General features: G+C 55.6%; 1 protein-coding gene across 4 annotated transcripts in view; it reads right to left on the bottom strand.

Moving 5' to 3' along the window:
- Positions 1-18,713, bottom strand: part of ADA (adenosine deaminase) — a 27,862-nt gene extending 9,149 nt beyond the window's left edge. The window contains exons 1-3 of one of the 4 annotated variants that reach the window (XM_049650738.1): positions 18,585-18,713; positions 6,769-6,830; positions 946-1,068 (exon numbers count right to left, since the gene is read on the bottom strand). In XM_049650738.1, coding sequence (XP_049506695.1) covers positions 946-1,068; positions 6,769-6,830; positions 18,585-18,617 — 218 coding nt within the window. In that variant the 5' untranslated portion in view covers positions 18,618-18,713. Of the gene's footprint in view, positions 1-945; positions 1,069-3,519; positions 3,762-6,768; positions 6,831-17,717; positions 17,760-18,584 lie in introns of those variants that run through there. The other 3 variants (XM_049650739.1, XM_049650741.1, XM_049650740.1) reach the window with 3 other exon arrangements.
- Positions 18,714-19,582: the final 869 nt, after the last annotated feature.

The following is a 19,582-nucleotide window of genomic DNA, read 5'->3' as shown; positions in this document are numbered from 1 at the left end:
GCAAAGGCTTGACTCTCACCGGCCCTGGGAAACTCTGCCTCGTGCCACGAAGCTCAAGGTGGCATCAGGGGAAGAATCTGGGCTTCACCCCTTGCAGCTGTGTGGTCCTGGCCATGCTCCTATACTTCCTGAGCCTTCATTTCTCCTCTGCGAACGAGGAGCATGTCCACCTGGCAGGACTGTTGCCAACCACAAAGAGTACAGTTCTGGGAGCTGCACACTTATTCTTCTAGATCAAAGAGACTCTGCTATTAAAAGATGGAAGGAATGAAAGGTAACATGAAAACACCAGTGCCTTGGGCGCCTGGGTGGCTCAGTCAGTTAAGCGTCTGACTTCGGCTCAGGTCATGATCTCACGGTCCGTGAGTTCGAGCCCCGCGTTGGGCTCTGTGCTGACAGCTCAGAGCCTGGAGCCTGTTTCGGATCCTGTGTCTCCTTCTCTCTCTGCCCCTCCCCTGCTCGTGCTCTGTCTCTCTCTCTCTCTCTCTCAAAACTAAGTCAACATTAAAAAACAAAAACACCAGTGCCTGGCTGTCCATGAAGGTATCTTCATCGTAACAGAGGACAGTGCTGTGTCCGTTCCAAACTCCAGTCCTAGGAGGTAGATGGGATCACGAGCCCCACTGTCTAGATAAGCGAACAGAGGCCCAGAGAGGGTACATTTTCCCCATGTCACAGTTATCTGGTGACAGGATCAGACACTAGGATCTGAGCTCCTGACCTCACCCCCGGTCACTTTTCCATAGAAGTTGAAGAAAAACATCAGTGCATTATACCCACGTTCCAGAAGGAAAAAAACTCAAGGCCCAAAGGTAGGGAGAGATTCACACAAATGCACACACAAGGATGAGAAACAGAACTGGGGTTTCACCCCACAGGTGGAGGCACAGGCCACAGGGAATGGGAGTCACCCAGAGCCTGGGGCGGGGGTGGGGGGTGACTCACGCAATGACAGGCATGTAGTAGTCAAACTTGGCCAGGAAATCTGGGAGGCTGGTGGGCTTGTCCATGCTGATGATGTCCTGCAGCTCCTCTGCGGTGTCAGCGGGGAGGGCAATCCCCCTCTTCCTGGGAACAGAACCGTGAGGGCAGCGGGGCCGCTCCTGAGCGGGACCCAACCAACCCCTCAGAGGAGCCAGAACATGAAACCCGGGGATCTCTCCACCCAACTCCTCCCGTTAAACAGATGGGAAAACTGAGGCCTGGGGCGTTTAGAACCCAGACTGGAATCCTTCCAGCAGCTCCTGTCCCCAAGGCTGTGACCAGCCAGGGAGTCGTAAGAGGGGATAACCGGAGTTAAAGTCTGTACACACACACACACGCACATCCCTGGTGCCTGGGACCCGAGAAGCTGCCAGGGCAAGCCCACAGTTTCCTCCTCAGCCCCAGGAGTGGGGAGAGCCAGCTGGGCTTATGCCAGGTCAGGGGTTATCGGGGCACTAACTGCAGCAACACAAGGCCCGGGGCAGGCGCCAGACCTGCCCCCTCCGTCCTCCATCTGGCCGGCACATCAGAGAGGCCCGTCCTGCGCACTGAGCTGGGAGTGTCTGGTGGAGGCTCATGGGAAGGCATGGGGGGCCGGCCACCCACCTCGGAGCGGTCTCCCCTCTCTACCCGCAGACCCCGTGTGGGGCTCGCCCAGAATAGCCCTTCTGGACCGGAGCCTCCTCTCAGCCGCGGGCGGCGGGGTGCGCAGGTAGGCTGGGCTCCTCTGCTCCAACTCCCGGGTCCCCCTGGGCCTCAGTTGCCCCACTTTTAAGAACACCAGACACGCTTCTACCATGAAGGGACAAAACAGGAGACCAAAGGGGCTCTGAGGAAACAACACAGAGAACAGAAGAAAACCTGAAACCCTGACAACGAAGAGCCTCAGGGACAGGTGAAGAGGTCACGTCCCTGAAACACAGCATCCTTTTCAGGAAGGGGACAACCAGAGGGTAAGGGCTCCCAGAAACCTAAAAGAATATGGCGCCAATCATCGTAAGGATATAATAAAATGAATGGAAAATAAAGCGGCGAAACGCCTCCAGCAAGTACCACAAGAGACGAAAAATAGGAGCAAACAGTTAATCAGGTGACTAGATCAGGCTGGAGCACCCGGTTATCCGCAAAGCAAGAACAAAAGAAGGAAGGAAGGAAGGAAGGAAGGAATCGCCAGAGAAACCGAAGTTTGAATAGTTGTTTACATTCTTTACTGACTTCGGTCACTAAAATACTACGATGCTTCCCCACTTAAATCCCTAAGGCCCCGACGTAGGCTCTCCTCTCCTCCCGGCAGCCCAGGAGTGACCCCCAGTCTGCAGCCAGCCCCCACCCCCCCGCCTCCCCCCAGCCCCGTGTCCCCACAGGACACCGTGGGGGAGATGGCATCCCTGGTGTGGTCCCGGCACAGAGGGCAGCGTGGGCCCCCTGATCCTTCCGTTGCCGGGCAGCCTGCCCCAAGGCCACCCTCAGAAGGTCATCCCCAGGGACCGAGTCCCCCGCCCCCGAGCCAGGACCATTTAAGTGCTGTGTTTGGGAGCTGGTGGTGGCAGCAGAGGAAGGCTTTGGCGCTCACGTGGTCAGATGCAGTGGCCACGCTTGCATAGGCCCTGCTGGACCTGCTCTGTGCGGCTCCCCTACCGGTCTTCCTCCAGCCCCCATGACCACCGCTTCCTGGCGGGGCTCTTCCTCCTGACATGCTTTCAGACTGTCCCTTTTACACACCTGTCCGGATGGACTCCTCCCCTTTCAAGATTTTCACCTGAAAATCCAGAAATCTCTGCCTCTACACATCACCACTTGAGGGCCTAGGGCGGGCCAGGCACTGGATGGGACAGCAGTGACCAAGATAGACCACCTACCTCCTGCCACCTCTCCCCTCCCTGCCCCACGCTCCACATCCCCAAATACAGCCCCTCCAACCCCCCAGCTGCCCAACCCACGGTGGGGGGCCTCCCCTGGGACTCCATCTGCTTTGCCCACCAGCAGCCAGTCCCCAAGTCCCACTTATTTTCCTTCCTAAATGTCTGTCCCATTAGTGCCCCCCTCTCCAGACTCTCTCCTCATCAGCCACCAAGAGATCTTTTGACAGAGTGGTCAGAGGAGGCCGGTTAGAGGAGGGGACAGTTATGCAGAATTAAAAATTTTTTTAACGTTTATTTTTGAGAAAGAGAGGGAGACAGAGTATGAGTGGGGGAGGGGCAGAGAGAGAGAGAGAGAGAGAGAGAGAGAGAGAGAGAGAGAGGGGCAGACACAGGATCGGAAGCAGGCTCCAGGCTCTGAACTGTCAGCACAGAGCCCGACACGGGGCTCGAACTTAACGAACCGCAAGATCATGAAGTCAGACACTTAACGGACTGAGCCACCCAGGCGCCCCTTAAGCAGAACTAGAAAAGAGACAGAGGGAACAAGAAGGGCTCCAGGCAGAAGCCAGGAGGGAAGGTGAGGCATAGGGAGGCTGGAGCTCAGAGTGGGGTCAGTGGTAGGTGACGAGCCAGAGGGCAGGCGGAGCCCAGTGGGGCTAAGTTAGGGCCTTACCCCCAAAGCACCAGCAAATGGCTGAAGGATTTCAGGCAGGGAAGCGGCATGAAGAGGTTTCAGTGCTCCTTCTGGCCGCCGTGCGGGTAACAGATCCAAGAGCTACTGTTGCAGTCCCAGCAGGAAACAAACAGGGGACACTCTTCAGGATCTCACACGCGACTGGGCCTGCAGAAGCTGCTTAGACCAAGCTGTAAAGCTCCAGTCTGGGACCCAACACTGAGGCAAGAAGGAGTTCCCGTTAGGGCCCCGGGTCCTCCTGCCACCACAGCCACTCGGCAGCAAAGGCTCCACCCGGGACCAAGCTTGGTCCTCAGATGGTCCCTACACCCCAGTCAGTCCTGCCTTGGCCAGTCCTCTTCCGGCCGTGGTGGGTGATGCGGCCACAGGGAGCCTGGCCAGAGGGCCCCGTGAGGAAGAGGAGCTCAGGATTTGGAGGTCAAAGTCCATCCCCCTGCCGTAGGTGCCAAATCACCCAGGGTAGGAGCTGTCCCATCCGGGGACCTCCACATCCTTGTCAGTAAAACAGACAGTACTTTCTTTGCAGGGAACAGAGAAGCAATGAGGCTATTTACGTGTCCAGCGTAAGACAGCAAGTTCCAAAGCCTGACGGACTGGGTTCCTTAAAGCCTGTGTGACCCTGGGAGAGTTACTCGACCTCTCTGTTTATTAAGTCTGGCAGGTTTGAGAAACATCCAGTGTGGACTAAGTAGCAGAAGAGGTCAGAGAGGCCACACAAGCTTTGCAGGTCTGTAAGGGCCGTGGGTGGACTTCGGCTTTGCCCCTAAGCAAGCTGGGAGTGTGGGAGGGCTTGAGCAGGGGAGGGGGGCTGGTCAGACTCTGCTTTAAGGCAGTTGCTTCGGCTACAGTACTGTGGGGACAGGAGACGGGGGAGGCCAGAACGGCCACCCGGAGACCAGTCAGGAGGCCACTGCCACAGGCCAGGCGGGGATGCTGGTGGCTCAGGCCAGGGCGGCGAAGGGAGGAGAGCGAGCCCACGTTCAGAATGCGCTTTGGCAAAACGGCTGACAGGGTCACGAGGAGATCGAGAAGGAGGTGGGAGAAGCACCCGAGAGGACAGAATCATAGGAGCAGAGGGAAGCAGCGGGCACGAACGTGGTCAACGGAGGCCCAAATCACAGAGGCAGAAGAGGCACCACTGGATTTGGTGACAGGGAGGGAGGGAGGGTCTTCCTTCTTTCCTTCCTCAGCCCATCACACCCAGGAAGTCCTCCAGTGTGTTTATGGGCATCCACAGCTGCGTCTGACCGACTCCCTGGTCCCCCGCCTGCTGGCCTCGAGCTCAAGCTCCAGCTGGCACCGGTGACACCCCTTCCCCGGGGCCCACAAAGCCCCTCCCCTGCTCCTGATGCCAAGGCGACGTGGGGACAGCAAATCCGACCAGCATCCCCACAGGGGCGGTTCCCCTCCCTCCTCTCTCTACCCCGTCCCGGACTCAGGCCTCCTTGCTCCACCACCACGTGCGCTCTGACTCCTTGAACTAGCACCTGCCAGGAGATCCCATCCCGGTGCCAGTAACCCGCCTTAATGGCCTCATTAGGGGCCGTGGGGGAACGGCCAGCCCTCCTCCGCACGGGCAAAGGACAGGCCGAGATAAGCCAAGCAGCTTCACCCCACTCAGCCGGAGCCACGACCTATAATTAATAACACCATCATTAAGTGCCCTTTATGGACACGGTGCTTAACCCTGAGCTAAGGGTTTTCTGGGCACGGCTTCCCCTAAGCCTCCTGCTGGCAGGAGTTAACGTTCAGCGTGTGGACTCGGGGCCACACCCATGCTTACTAGACAAGTCCCCTCATCTGCCAGGGCTCGGTGTCCTCCTCCACAAAATGGGGACAACAGTGGTACCTCCTCACAAGCTGTCGTGAGGATGGAGTACGTCAGCCCCGGTGCAGCGCTCCTATGGCGCTCGGCACAAGGTCAATGACGTAGGGGAGTCAAAAACTACATCAGTAGCAACTCCCTAGGGCAGAGTGAGGTCTGTGTAAGTAGGACAAGGCGGAGAAGTGTGTTCCCGCCAGACCTCTGTCCCCAGCTCTCAGAGGTGGAAGAGATGCTCCGGAGAGTTGGGGGACAGACTCCCCAACATCGCTAGTTCTCTGGAACGGTGGCATCTGGAGAGGCCAGGGGACTCTGGTTTACGGAGCAGAGTGTTCACACTTGGGTCTGAGCTGAACTGCTCCAGGCAACGAGAGAGGCGGAGTCCTCCCAGCTCCACAGGGAAGGAGTGCCCAGCAAACAGGTGAAGAGCACAGTCCCCGGAAGGAGGGGTGGGTGGCAGAAGGGGCCCCCATCTCCCAGGTCAGTTCTGGAAAGAGGCCAAGGTTGCAGCAAGGAAATGGTGTGCTCACATTTGCATCCGGACCCACTGGCCTCTAAAGTCCCTGCTGTTAAGTGTTAGACCCAAGAGAAGGGCCACCATGAGCCCTTGAGGTGGGGAGGGAGGGCCGGGTGTCCCTCACTGGGGGGGCACTAGGGACCCTTCAACCCACCCACGTGACTGCGAGCCGAGGCAGGAGGCACATTCTCGCTTGGAAGATGAAGAATGGCCCCCAGAGGAGGGGCCTCCTGTCCACATCCCCCAGCAGGCTATGACCAGGGTCACATAGGGAAAGCCCTGGGGATCAGATGACCCTGGGTCAATTTTAGACTCTGTTTATGGTTATGTGGCCTCAGGCTACTGCCTTCACTTCTCTGAGCCCCTGGCTCTCCTCAGTGACATGGGGATAGCAACACCCTCCCTCCTCCAAGTGTGGAAGGATTAAATTCACTGACTCAAGGAGAGGGCTCAGCCTCGCGGCCCAGCACGAGGAGATGCTCAGCAAATGGTCCCAGCATCCTGTGTGGGCGCATCACCTGCCATAGACCCTACGGATTCAAAACACAGTGACCGGTTCCGTCCTGGGGACTGCCTCCTCGTGTGTGTGTGCGCACGTGTGTGTGCACCTGTCTGCGTGTGAGGCAGGGCAAGCTCTTCCTGGCTCACCTGGCAGCAGGAAGAAAGAGAAGCACAGAAAGCAGAAGACTTGGGCTGTGGGTCTCCCGCCCAGAGCTGAGGGGCCTTCGTTTGTCCACAGACCACCTTGTTCCGGCCGGGGGGCCAGCTTGATTCCATGGAGATATAGGAAGGAACAACCCTGGAATTCTCCAGAGTCCTCTGGGTTGAACTGTGGGCCCCCAAATATCCCCAAGTGTTGGGGAGGAAGGTCTCTTATCCAAGGACTTACTTGCCATAGTATAAGATGGTTTCAGGCCTGACGGCCCCATCCAGGTGGATATGCAGCTCCACCTACAAGGGGGTAGAGAGAGGAAACAAGGGGGGAGGGGAACAGACACCCATGAATGCCTGAAGTACCTTCCAGAGGGTTTGCGTTAACAACGACCATGATACCATTAGTCCCATCAACTGGACACTTACAACACATGCCCCACTAAACTCTTTACACACGCCACCTTGTTTAATCCTCGTCTGTGGGGCGGGTTTAATGGTCATCTCTAGCTCTTTAACAGCTAAGACCACAGACAGGTTCAACCACAGCTGAGGTTCAAGGAGGTTAAATAACTTGCCCAAGGCCACACAGCAAGCCATAGAGGCAGGAACCCAGCCTAGTGCTTTGGTTCTCAACCACAGCTGGTAAATGGCAGAACCAGAATCGTAACCCAAGTTCAATCCCAGAGCCGGTGCTCTTAAACACGAGGCCAACCACGGTACCATAGGATCTATGGAGCCCCAGCCACTGCCCCCGCCCCGGCAGTGTCTGCTCTCCACCAACTCACTCAACAAAATCCAGTATTAAAAAGTGTTGGCCACAGACTTCCTGGACCTGTGAATACCCACAGTGGATTTCAAAACGCAGGCCCCATCTTCAAAAGCAAAAGCAGATGTCACTTAAGCACAATTATCAGGAATCAATATTAGGTGACACGAGATCCTTCCAGTATTCCAGAAAGGGTACCAGATACTTGGCCATCTTGGTGATCTTTCTCTACACACACACACAACCCCACAAATGTTCGACACACAAAGCCAGGAGTTTAAGGACATAGGCTTTGGAGACCGCCCATCAGACTGGACTCCCAGATCTGCCCCTTTGCTGGCTGTGTGACCTCATCTAAGACTCTTGATCTCTCAGAACCAGTTTCTCAGCTACAAAACAGGGTATTTCTGCCTCCCTCTCCATGAACAACTCTAAGGATTTAAAACAAAAAACAAACAAAAAACAAAAACAGACAGTGTTGGATGCTTGGGTGGCTCAGTCAAGTGTTCAACTTTGGCTCAGGTCATGATCTCACACTTCGTGAGTTCAAGACCACCCCCCCTCCCCCATCAGGCTCTGTGCTGACAGCTCAGAGCCTGGAGCCTGCTTTGGTTTCTGTGTCTCCCTCCCTCTCTGTCCCTCCCCCGCTAGCACTCTGCCTCTGTGTGTGTGTCTCTCTCTCTCAAAAATAAACATTAAAAAAACAAAAAAAAGACAGTGTAGGTGGATGTGTATGGCCCACAGGAAGCAGACACCGCTCTCGGCCAGGGCATCTTCCAGAAGCTGTTAAGATGAGCATACCAGGGGGCACCTACGTGGCTCAGTCCGTTAAGTGTTGGACTTCAGCTCAGGTCATGATCTCATACTCTGTGAGTTCAAGCCCCGCATCAGGCTCTGTGCTGACACTCGGAGCCTGGAGCCTGCTTCAGATTCTGTGTCTCCCTCTCTCTCTCCCCTCCCCTACTTGCGCTCTGTCTCTCTCTGTCAGAAATCAATAAATGTTAAAAAAAAAAAAAAAAAAAAAAAAAAAGATGAGCATACCAGGTACTCAAAGACAGCAGGAAAGTGACTTTTCCTGGGCCAGGGGGAGATCTAGAGATCCCAGGTTGGGCCCTTCTCTGGAACTTGGGGACCTGGACACAAAAGTAGCTGCCTTGGCTGGGGAGGAAGCCACCGGCTCCCGGGAATCCCAGGAACACCCACCTGAGCCGCTTCCTGTAGAGGAAACCCAGCCCCGGGCCTCAGAGGCACAGAGCTGCCAAGCCCTCCTCCCAGAATTTGGTCCGAGTAATCAGATCTTTCCAGAAGTCATCCAGCCTGCAAAGGGGCCAGTGGCACTCACCCCCAGGCTCAGAGGAGTTGTTGGTTCCCTGACAAAATAAGTCCAATGCCCACTTAGCTAACCGTTCATTGCATTCTCAAAAAACGGAAAAACGGTCAGCATTGGGAACACTGAAGCTTCCAGCCCAGGGAACTGCCAAGCAGTAGTGTGACCCTAGACAGGGGCCCTCCTCTCCCTGAGCCTGTGAGGTTTTTTATCCTTAACCCTCACGTGGCTGTGCTGAGGATCCCGCCAGAGAGGCAGGGTCCTTTGTGGTCAGATCTGGAATCCAGGCTCCTCCACTCCCTCTCTGGCGGCCTGGACAAAGTTACTTCACTTCCAGTGTCCTGGCGTCCTCGTCTGTCCAATAGGGCGGTTAACATGCCTCTCTCCTGGGGCTTCGTGAGGCTTAACGACACTCACACATGTAGTGCGCTAGGCCAGCACGTAACAGATGCTGAAACGCTGCCAGCGAAGAGTCCTGCATTCACCAAACTGCTGAGGCCCTGCTGGGTGCTAGGAATGGAGAGCAAAGCTAAAGGGACAGAGTCCCGCTCCCGTGATGCTTACAGTCCAGCAAGAGAAGTGGAAGTAAATGTCACGGTGACAAATGTACACTCACAAGCCAAGACAAGTCCTTGAGAGGCATAAACAGTCCTACAAAAGAGATAATAAACAAAAGACCTTACCCAGCTAGAAGGCCAACAATGGCTTCCTGGAGAAAGCAGAGCTTGAGCCAAGATCCAAAAGATAGAGAGGAACCAATGAGGCAAAGGCAGGGTGAGGAGGAAAACAGGAAGAGCATTCTAGGCAGGGGGGACAGCACAGGCAAAGGCAATAGGAAAACATGTGGTGCGGAGAAGAACTAAAACACGGTCCAAGAAGAGAGGGGTGGTGGGGCTGGAGGGGCTGCAGGACCACCCAGGCCATAGGGAGTCAAGTTTTAACTTGAGAGCACAGAGAAGTTATGACAGGGTTTGAAGCCAGCTAGAGGGGGAAGATACTCAGAGCAAAACCAGCTGGAGGCTATGAAGGTCAAGTTTATGAGAGATGATGGTGCCTCGAACCAGGGTGGCAAAGAGGACATGGAAAAGCAGGGGGACAGAAAAAGGGGTCAAGGATGATGCCTCGGGTTAGGCCTTGGTGGGTATGGGTAGCGATTCCCACGCTCTGGGCACAGCCCAGGAAGAAACCCCAGCGCTCAGAGGGAAGGTAGGGCAGGGGTAAGAGGAGAGAGACATGGTCAGTTTGATCTTCGTTAAGCTAGGATACCTTTGAGCCCTCCACATGTAAAAGGACAGAACCAGGAAGGAAAGTTCCAGAGTGCTTTGAGATGGAGGCCGGCAATGCAAGTAGGAATATGGATGATGAAGCCGTGGCCTTGAATGACCTCACCAGGGAGAAGGTGTGAAGAAAGGGGCCAGAGAGGAAGCCTCCATGAGCACCAGCACCCAATGGCTTTACACGGGAGGTTGAACCTGGAGAAGAGCTGTCAGAGGCAGAAGAGAAACCAGGAGTGTGGTGTGAGCAAGGCAAGGGACAATCAGATTTTTGCTTTAATTTTCGGTATTTTCGAGAGAGACAGAGAGACAGAGTGTGAGCAGGGGAGGAGCAGAGAGAGAGGGAGACGCAGAATCCCAAACAGGCTCCAGGCTCCAAGCTGTCAGCACAGAGCCCGATGTGGGGCTTGAACCCACGAACCGTGAGATCATGACCTGAGCTGAAGTCGGACACTTAACCGACTGAACTACCCAGGCGCCCCTAGGGACAATCAGATTTTAAGCAGGAGGGGCGCCTGGGTGGCTCAGTCAGTCGAAAGTCTCTTGATCTCGGCTCAGGTTATGATCTCACAGTTCGTGGGTTCGAGCCCCAAGTAGGGCTTCACGCTGAGGGTGCAGAGCCTGCTTGGGATTCTCTTTCTTCTCTCTCAAAATGAACAAAACAAAAAAGATTTTGAGGAGGAGTGGCCCAGCAGGTCATCAGAATGGTAACCGCCCAAATATGGCTAGATCTGAATCCTGAGAAATACAGATTTCCTCACCTGGCAAAACAGGTGGTTTAAAGTTCTGAGGAGTTTATCCCGGATTATCTAGATAATGCAATTACCCATCTCCTTATGAGGGAAGCAGGGTTTTAAGAAAAACTCCTAGCAGTGTGACCACTGAGGCAGATGGGAGCTGAGTGGTCACAAGCCAAGGACAGCCTAGAGCCACCGGAAGCTGTCAACAGATGCGCCTCTCAGAGGGTGTGTGACCCTACTGACACCTTGGTGTTGGCCTTCTGACCTCCAGAACAGGGAGAAAATGTCTATTGTTTAAAAAAAAGTGTTTTTTTTTTTTAATGTTTATTCATTTTTGAGAGAGAGAGAGAGAGAGAGAGAGGAGTGGAGAAAGGGCAGAGAGAGAGGGAGACACAGAATCCAAAGCAGCTCCAGGCTCTGAGCTGTCAGCACAGAACCCGACAGGGGGCTTGAACCCATGAACCGTGAAATCACAACCTGAGCCAAAGTTGGCTGCTTAACCAATTGAGCCACCCAGGTGCCCCGAAAATTTCTATTGTTTGAAATTCCCATTACTGTGTGTGGTTATTTGTTACACAGCAGCTACAGGAAACTGATACAGTGAGGTCCTGCCAGACATCAAGCAATAGGAGAACAGAAACATGTCCCTTGGGCTAAGGCCACAGGGGACGGGGCCCTGGAGGGGAGGTTCTTGGCCCTGGGTGCCCATTAGGAGCACCTGGGAAGCTTTGGGACGTCACCCACACCCAGGCCCAACCTGGTCCGTGAAGTCACATCCTTGGGCCTGCACATGGGATCATCGTTAGATTTAAATACACATAGCCAACACTGAGAAGCACTATCCTACAGAAATATCCCAGAGGCCTGAGGGGGACAGAATCCACGCTGGAATAGGGGAAGAAACAAGTAGAGGTTTAAAAAAAAAAAAAAAAAAAAAAGGAGAAAGTTTGGATTCTTCTTTCCAGAATTTTACTCCTGAAGGAGAAGAAAAGGCTGGAGAAAGGACTAGAGGGAGAGGTGGGTCCAGAGAATGGTCTGTAGGGTGGGAGTGACTGGGGCAGGCTTAAACGCTGATGGGGAAGACGATTTGCACGAGGCTACGAGGCTACGGAGAAGGCCCGAGGGCTCCCCCTGAGAAGGGACAAATGGAAGAGCTGGACAGGGCAAAGGAGGAGGGAGAGGGAAGGGCTCCAGGCAGAGGAGCCCCGGGTGCAAACATCTGGATCAGGCAGCAGGGAGGGAACTGGCCTGATACAGAGAACGATATAGTGGGGAGAGGAGGCGGCCGTAGAAAGGGGGTGGAGGGCAGGGACAGGTCACAGTTAAGGCCGGATCCACGGAAGGGTTTGGGATAGGAGGTCACCTCTAAAAGTGCCTTCTGGCTGCCGTGTGGAAAGGAGGTGAGGGGGAAGCCAGAACAGAAGCCAGAGCTGCCCAGGAGCCAGGACTAGAGATAAGCACCCGCAGGAGACACCTGCTGCGGCACGGACCGGACTGGGAGTGCCCCACGCGCACGCACGGGCTAACCGGGACAGAAGTGCAGGGAGGGAGGAGGAAAGAGGCAGGAGGCAAGAGCACCCCTGGGGACAGGGAAAGCAGGGCCTGCTGCCCCGCTGTGTCCTACAGGTCCCACCGCTCCTGGGGCTTCCCGGAAAGCTGCCTTGACTCCTGTCAGGGGAGAAGCAGAGGCAGGAACCCCCTTCCTCAGGCAGCCCAAGCTCCTCAGGCAGGCCTCTTATGGAGCTTTCTGGAGATGAGCCACTACCCACGAAGATGTCAGCATGCCCCAGAGGATAATGGGGTGCAAGCTCCAAGACTGGGGTGGGGACCCTGCTCTCTTGTCCCCATTCAGGAAAAAGGAACAGCAGGAACAGCAGGAACCAGGAACAGCTTCTAACTTACTGAGTATCTACGACGTACTGGACCATCCACACACATTAAATGATTTCATCCTTAACGACAGCAAGGCGGGAACCTCACTACCATTTTACAGAGGTGGAAACTGAAAGTTCAAAAAATATCCAGGGACACAAAGGCAGGCAGTGATAGAGTCAGGATTTGAACCCAGGTCTGAGTCACACTAGACTGAGACACTAGACTGAGTCTTACTAGACTTTCCCTGCAGGCCTGGCCTCAGGGAGTTTACCATAAGTGATTCAGTAAGTGATTCAGCAATAGCAATAACCAGCTGCCTACTATTATTAGGTCCTTTATCTCAGTTAATCCTGACCCCCAGGCAAGGTACACCTTACAGAGGTATACACATCAGCCCGGTGCCACAGAGGCCAGATGGGCTTGCTGAGCTCCAGGGAACTCTGTGACCTGCCCGACATTGCCCAGGCTGATAGCAGCAGAGCTGGGTTAGAACCCAAGTCTGTCTCCAAGCGCACGTCCCGCCCACAGGCCAGACCATCGCCCCGGAGCGTGCACCGGACCTGTGCCCAGCCACCTGACCTCTCTGCAAGGGAGTCCCTCCCCCACTCCCCTGCACTTGCTCCCCAGGAGGCCGACTCACAAGCAGCATCTGAAAAACACGCACGCACGAAATCCAGAGAGGAGCAGGAAGCATCCTCAGTTACCAAAACTTAAAGCTCCCCCCAGGTGCTGGGCACAGTGGGGGCATGAGCAGACGTGCCGAGTCTGGCTCTCAGGGGACGCCAGCCAGCCAGGTGGAGGTCAGGGAGGTGCATTCACTCACCGAGGTGTCCGTGGCAGAGCCAGGACAAGGACATAGGTCCATGGACTCCTGGGCCAGGCACTCCCAGATCGGACTCTGGCTCCTAACTGGCAGGCAGTGTGCCTTCAAAGCACACCCAAGTTGAACCAGGCGCCCCCAAACACAATATTCGGTTTTGTTTTCATCCTGCTGACTTTTGAAATTTACTTAACACATCTGTCTCCCTATTAGTTCCCTGAAAGTGTGGACTCTGTGTCGTTATGCTGGATCTTCAGTGTTTAGGACAGTGCCCAGCACAGCAAAAAGCGCTCAGCACATGTCGAGTGACCAAGTGACTGTTTCCTCCGCTCTCTGTTCTAGGTCAGCAGCGCTGTGTCCTCTCCCTGAAACAAGGGAGGGGCCGACCTACCCCCTTGGGCTGGGAGAGGGCAGCATAGACAGGACTCCTTGACCAGCCCCCAGAACCTGGATGAGCCACAGGTGCCCACAGCCAGCCGGACACCCTCTCCCTCCCTAGCCCCGGTCTTGGCAATGAGCCGGTGCCCACAGGCCACCATGGCCTCTCAGCTGACTTTTGGGGGAAAACCAGGAGGCAGAGCGGCCCTGGGCTGACGAGCTGTTTCAGCCACACTTCCTCTAGAAAGTCCTCTGTGCTCAGCCACATCTGAGCTCATGCAGCTCAGAGGCGTGGACCTGAAGGGGCCGAGCAGTCTCCTTGTGCCACCTGCTTCCTGGGGGCCTGATGGAGCAGAGCAGAGCGTTCAGTAGCTGCCGTGAGCTTCCCCAGTTTCAGAGATGGGAGGGCGTGTCTTCAGCCAGGGGCACATCCTGTGGAGCAACAGCCTAGGAGCTCGGCACAGCTATTTCCCACTTTATAGGTGGGGAGACAGATCCAGATTAAGGAACCAGCCCTCAGCCACAGACGGCTGAGTGCCCCGGAAGCTGTTTGAGTCAAAGCCAGAGGCTGTAACAGCCACAGGGCGCTCCCTTCATCCTGCAGATGAGAGCTGAGTCAATACTGGTAAAATCTAAACAGAATGGTTGAGAACCCGGACAAGGATAACGAACAGGAGCGGCCGGCATTGGGTGCCCTGCTCTGAGCCAGGCCTGCACTAGGTTTTATGTAGGCTCATACACAGCTCATTCCCACTGTACAGAGAGGAAAGCTCACTCCTCTGCTTCCATCGTCACAAGGACACCAAGCTTGTTTCTTCCCTCACCTTGCTGCTCTGGGGCCTCAGAACCTTAAGGGGTGAGGGTGAGCCTGCCCCCCAACACTCTGGGTACAGATAGGCTTGGACCTCACTCTGGACCCCCTGGCCGCCTCTTCTCCCCTGTCCGAAGCCAGGCTACAGTGCTATCCTTCCCCTCCCCAGGGGGGCACCTTCCTAGGACAACTGGGTAGGTCGACAAGTCCTTCCCAGCTCACAGGGCCCCTTCCCACCCAGGTCAAGCCAACCCCAAGATTAGACGTAGAATCAGAACTGCGGCCAGCCTCCCCCACCTCACTGTGTGACCACATTTACCCTCTCTGGTCCTGCCCTCCTCTGTCAAACAAAAGGCTTCCCTGAAATCTAATCTCATTCATTCCCTTCTCTCCCAAGGGCCATCTGAGTTATAATGGTCAGGTGGGCTCTTTGAGGGGCTTTTTAAACACAGGTGGCTCTAGTAACCAAAAAGTACTGAAAGCCCAAATAAGTGCTAACAACGGGCTTTGTGGCAGGAAGTCCAAAAGATGAGAAGGACTCTGAAGGTGGAGGGGGCCTCCCAGAGGGCACCGGGGCTCCCACGGCAGTCCTGGGTGGGGGAGGGAAAACACACTTAAGGGCCTGCTGCTTGCCAGCCGGGGACTTCACAAGTGCCACTCAGCACAATTTCCCCAAGATCCCACGACTTTGATTTGAACCAACCCATTTTACAGAGAAGAAAGCAGAGGTCCAGAGAAATGTCCACCAGAGCTCTTGTAGCTGCTGAACAGTGAGGCAGGGATCCACCCTCAGTCCATCTGAAGCCCAAGGTTACTCTGATTCTAAGTGCCTTCCCGGCAAAGTGGTAAGGGCAAATTTGCAAGGCAGCTGGCCTTGCAAATTTTAGGCAGTTTTAGGTAGAACTGGGTTCAAGTTTAGCTCTGCTTTCTGGCTGTGTGACTTTGCATAAAGTTCCTTCCCCTCTCTGTGCCATTTCTTCAGATGTCAATGAAGAAGACCTACCTTAAAGGGCTACTGTGAGCATTGGATGAACATAGGCAAAGCAGTTAGAACGGTGCCTGATACAGAGTAAACATGCAAATAGGAGAAAGAACAATTTTGTGGGCAGGGCGCCTGGCTGGCTCAGTAACGCAGGAGACTTCTGATCTCAGAGTTGTGAGTTCAAGCCCCACATTGGGCATAGAGCTTACTTTTTTTTTTAAGTTTATTTATTTTTTTGACAGAGGATCCCAAGCAGGCTCCACACTGTCAGTGCAGAGCTCAACGCAAACCCGTGAGATCAAGACCTGAGCTGAAACCAAGAGTCCGATGCTTAACCAACTGAGCCACCCAGACGTCCCTGGCATAGAGCTTACTTAAAAGAAAATGATGTGGGAGATTTAGCCCCAGTTCTCTGCATCGGGGAGGGACAGTGTAGAAAGTGTGCTCCGGGCCTGGGCCAACTCGCTTGCCTGTCTACAGCTTTCAGGTACTCCTTTTGTGTAGCCTTGGGCAAGTCACTTCCCCTCCCCACGCCTCAGTTTCTTCATCCGTAACGTAAAGGCAGATGAAGATATCTACCTCGTCCAGTTGTCCAGAGAACGCTGCGATGTAAATCACCAAAAGCACCCGGCAGCCGCTGTTATTACAAAAATAGGCAGGTGACCAGCATTGTCCTCCATGCCAAAGAACTCCTGAGCACCACAGGATTTTCCAGCCTTGCCTCGTGTAGAAGGAGACTGGTAAGGGCCACCACTCCACCTTCCCTATACCTCCCCCAGTGCCCAACAGGTACTCAGGAAGTATTTGTGAGATTAACACTATCAGACCAGGTAGGCGACCAGATAAGGCCTTGCCCCTCAAACCGAGGTTGGTCCGTGGTCTAGCCGTGTTATTAGCATCACCTGAGAGCTTGGAAGGGACCCTCTCAAGTTCCACCCCAAACCCACCAGTTCAGCGTCTGAAGGTTAACGAGGCACTCAGGTGATTCGAGTTAACATTTTAAGTTTGGAAAGCACACCCTTGCTCTGCCTTCTTAAAGCTGGCCGGGGCCCTGGGCCTCACCCGGTGGTAGGCATAAGAAGCCAACCAGCCCAGCAAAGACTCCTGTCCCAGACAGGCCTACACCTGGGCCCTGGCACCTCTACCTCAGAGGCGTCTCCAAAGGCAATATCAGGAAAGCGGGATGGGGCATGGGATATTTGAAGCCAGCCCCCCACTCTGGGCTCAAACCCCAGCTTGGCTACCTCCGTGCCGTGGAGCTTAGGCCTTGTTAATCTTCCCTCTATTCATCTGTGTAATGGGATGATACCAGCTGTCTCATGGAATCACTGAGAGAATCAAATGAATTAATAAAGGTAATGTGTTGAGAACGGTAGCCGGCACAGAGCCCTAACAACTCAATTAGCTCCAGCTACTAATTCTAGTTCTCACGATTATCTCTTCCCCCCACAGGGAGGCGGGGAGCTGGCTCCGGCGGCAGTGGCTGAGACAGGCTCCTTCTTGCTTCTCCCGCCAGCGCAGGCACATTCCCTCCTTGCGATATAAAATCCAATCACATCTTCACCTACATAGAGGAGGACGCTCTACCTTCCCTCCCAAGCACCCCCTTTTAACTCTGTACCGCCCCCCCCACCACCACACCAGCCACAAGCAGGTGGGGCCCATTTCCCAGGTGTGGAAACTGAGGCCCAGAGAGGGGAAGTAACCCACCAGCTGGAATCAGAGAGGATTGGGTGAGGCCAAAAAATGGTAACAATGACCTCCCTCACAGGGCTGTTACAAGTATTGCAGGGACAGATGTGGAGCACACAGCAAGTTCTGCAGAAGTGTTACCTATCCTCTCCATAGCTCCAATGTCGCTTCCAGTCAGGGGGCTTTGTCTACTGCCTTAGGATTCATAACAAGGGAAGGTGGTTCCCCCACCCAAGGGCAGAGGGAATCCAAAAGCATTTTAAAAAGAAAAGGGGGGGAAAAAAAAGCCCTCACAAGGAAACAGGCACCGAAGATGGGGGCACCCAGACAAGGTGCCGGGAAGGCGTGGGGTAGGGCTCCGCAGGAGCGCTCCCCAGCACTGACTTGTGGCAGAGTAGCGGAGCATTTATCCTGTGGTGGGGGCATCGGCAGTGAGGGGCAGGCCTTACCTCCTCCAGCTCTCACCCAGCTCTCTCTCGCGCTCTCTCACTCACACACGCACACACGTGGGATACTCACCAAGTCTTTTATGGTATCCGGCGTCATTCGCACCCATTTCTCAGAGAGGGAAGTGGAGTCTGATTACAGCTCACTCCTTCCTGTGACCCCTCCCCCCACCCCCAGCAGTCTCAAACCCTGCTAGCCCATTCACTCTGCTGGGCGGACTCCTGGACCCTTCCCCTCTGTGGACTGAATCTCAGTGCTCCAAAGCCCTGCCAAGTGGGCCTAGACCCTCCCTGACCCAGACATTCCCAAGACGCCACAGCTGGTGGGAGGAGGGACCACGGAGTTATCCCTTGGGGCCAGTGGCTGTGGCTTGGCCTGGAATGAACCCAAGGCCTAAAGCCCACTCAGCCCCTCGTGGGGAGAGAGGGGCGCCCTGTTCCCCTCCCTCGGCTCTATGGCACGGTCCTTCCGACTGGCCTATCCATAAACCCGAGATCCTCAGCGCTCGCAAACCCATCACAGTGTCGGAGCATAAAGCTGTTTCCGCAGCACTTTAGGTGCCTATGGGTGTAGACACTGGGCCCCATTTTGCAGCTGAGGTTCGAGAGGTCAAGCCCCCTGCCTAGGTTCACACAGCTACCCGGTGCTGGCGGAGCCAACAAGGCCCATTTAACAGGTAGTGAAACTGAGACTCAGAGAAGACAAGTCAGGGGCAGAAGCAAAACTCGGAGGCCAGCCGGGGGCGCCTCGGGATTCAGGACACTCCCTGCCTCATTGTCTCTCGTTAAACTGCCCGGAGGCACCCCCGGGGCCTGAGCTGAGGGAAGAAAGCGGCTGGCTGCAGGGGCCCGGGTTTGCTCCCGGGGTGTGGACGCCCTTAAGCCCTCCAGCCAGACAAGGAGCCAGACCCCCCGGACCCCAAGGCCCCCCCGCGCTCACTTTGGGCTTGTCGAAGGCGGGCGTCTGGGTCATGATGCCAAGCGTGCGCCCCAGCAATGCTCCCTCCGCCGGTAGGTGCTCACCCGGGGGACCTGCCCAGACCGCGGCCCGCCACGATCCTCTTAACGCGGCCCGGCCCCGCCCCCAAGCCGGAGCCCCCGCCCCGCTCCCGCCCCGCCGGAGCCCCGCCCCGCCCCCCAGCCTGAGCCCCCGCCCCGCCCCGCCCCTCAGACCGGGGTAGTGTATTTCCTGGAATTCCTAGCGAGCGGCGGGGACAAATCCGAGCGCCCCCTGGGCGGTGGCCCGCCCTGAACCTCCGGCCCCGGGACGCAGTGTTGGAGCCACCTGTGGGCTCGGGCTCCAGCCGCCTGGCTGGCTCTGCCTCCCTCCTGGCCCCTCGAGCAGCATTCAAGCTACCTCCTGGGCGCCTGCAGCGTGCCAGGCCCGACCTGGAAGCTGGGAACGGTGAGCGTCACAGACCTCGTGTGGCTTGCACTCTAATGGGCGAGACACACGCTCATCACATAATCCCACAACATAAATGTACAGTCGGGGGCCTTAATGGGGACTAGCCGTGGCTTACAGGTCGGCGAAGGCTTCTCTGGGTTTACTAGGTGGGGGGGGGGGGGGTGGAGAGTAGGGGTGGAGTGGCAGAGGGCAGCCCACGTGGAGAGAACATTCTCTGTGAGACCCCAGGGCTCTGGGGAATGAACGGCGAGGAGGGAGGCATAGCAGATCCCCTCCTAGGCATTTACCCTTGAGAAACCCGCCTGCGTGCAGTCAGAGAGCATTTTCGAGGATGTTCACAGCAGCACTGTGCCTCACAGCAGACAGCACTGGAAACACCCCCTAATGCCCATCCTCACAGAGTGGGCAAAAACTGGGATTTTCACTATAGAATGTTACACAACCGTGAAATTGAATGGACTCGAGCTGCAGAGAAGCTAGACGTATCTCGGAAACCACTCTGCATGAAGAAATAAGTTGCAGAAAAACTA

Source organism: Panthera uncia (assembly GCF_023721935.1).
Source record: "Panthera uncia isolate 11264 chromosome A3 unlocalized genomic scaffold, Puncia_PCG_1.0 HiC_scaffold_11, whole genome shotgun sequence".
Taxonomy (NCBI): domain Eukaryota; kingdom Metazoa; phylum Chordata; class Mammalia; order Carnivora; family Felidae; genus Panthera; species Panthera uncia.
This window is presented reverse-complemented; position numbering and strand designations above follow the sequence as displayed.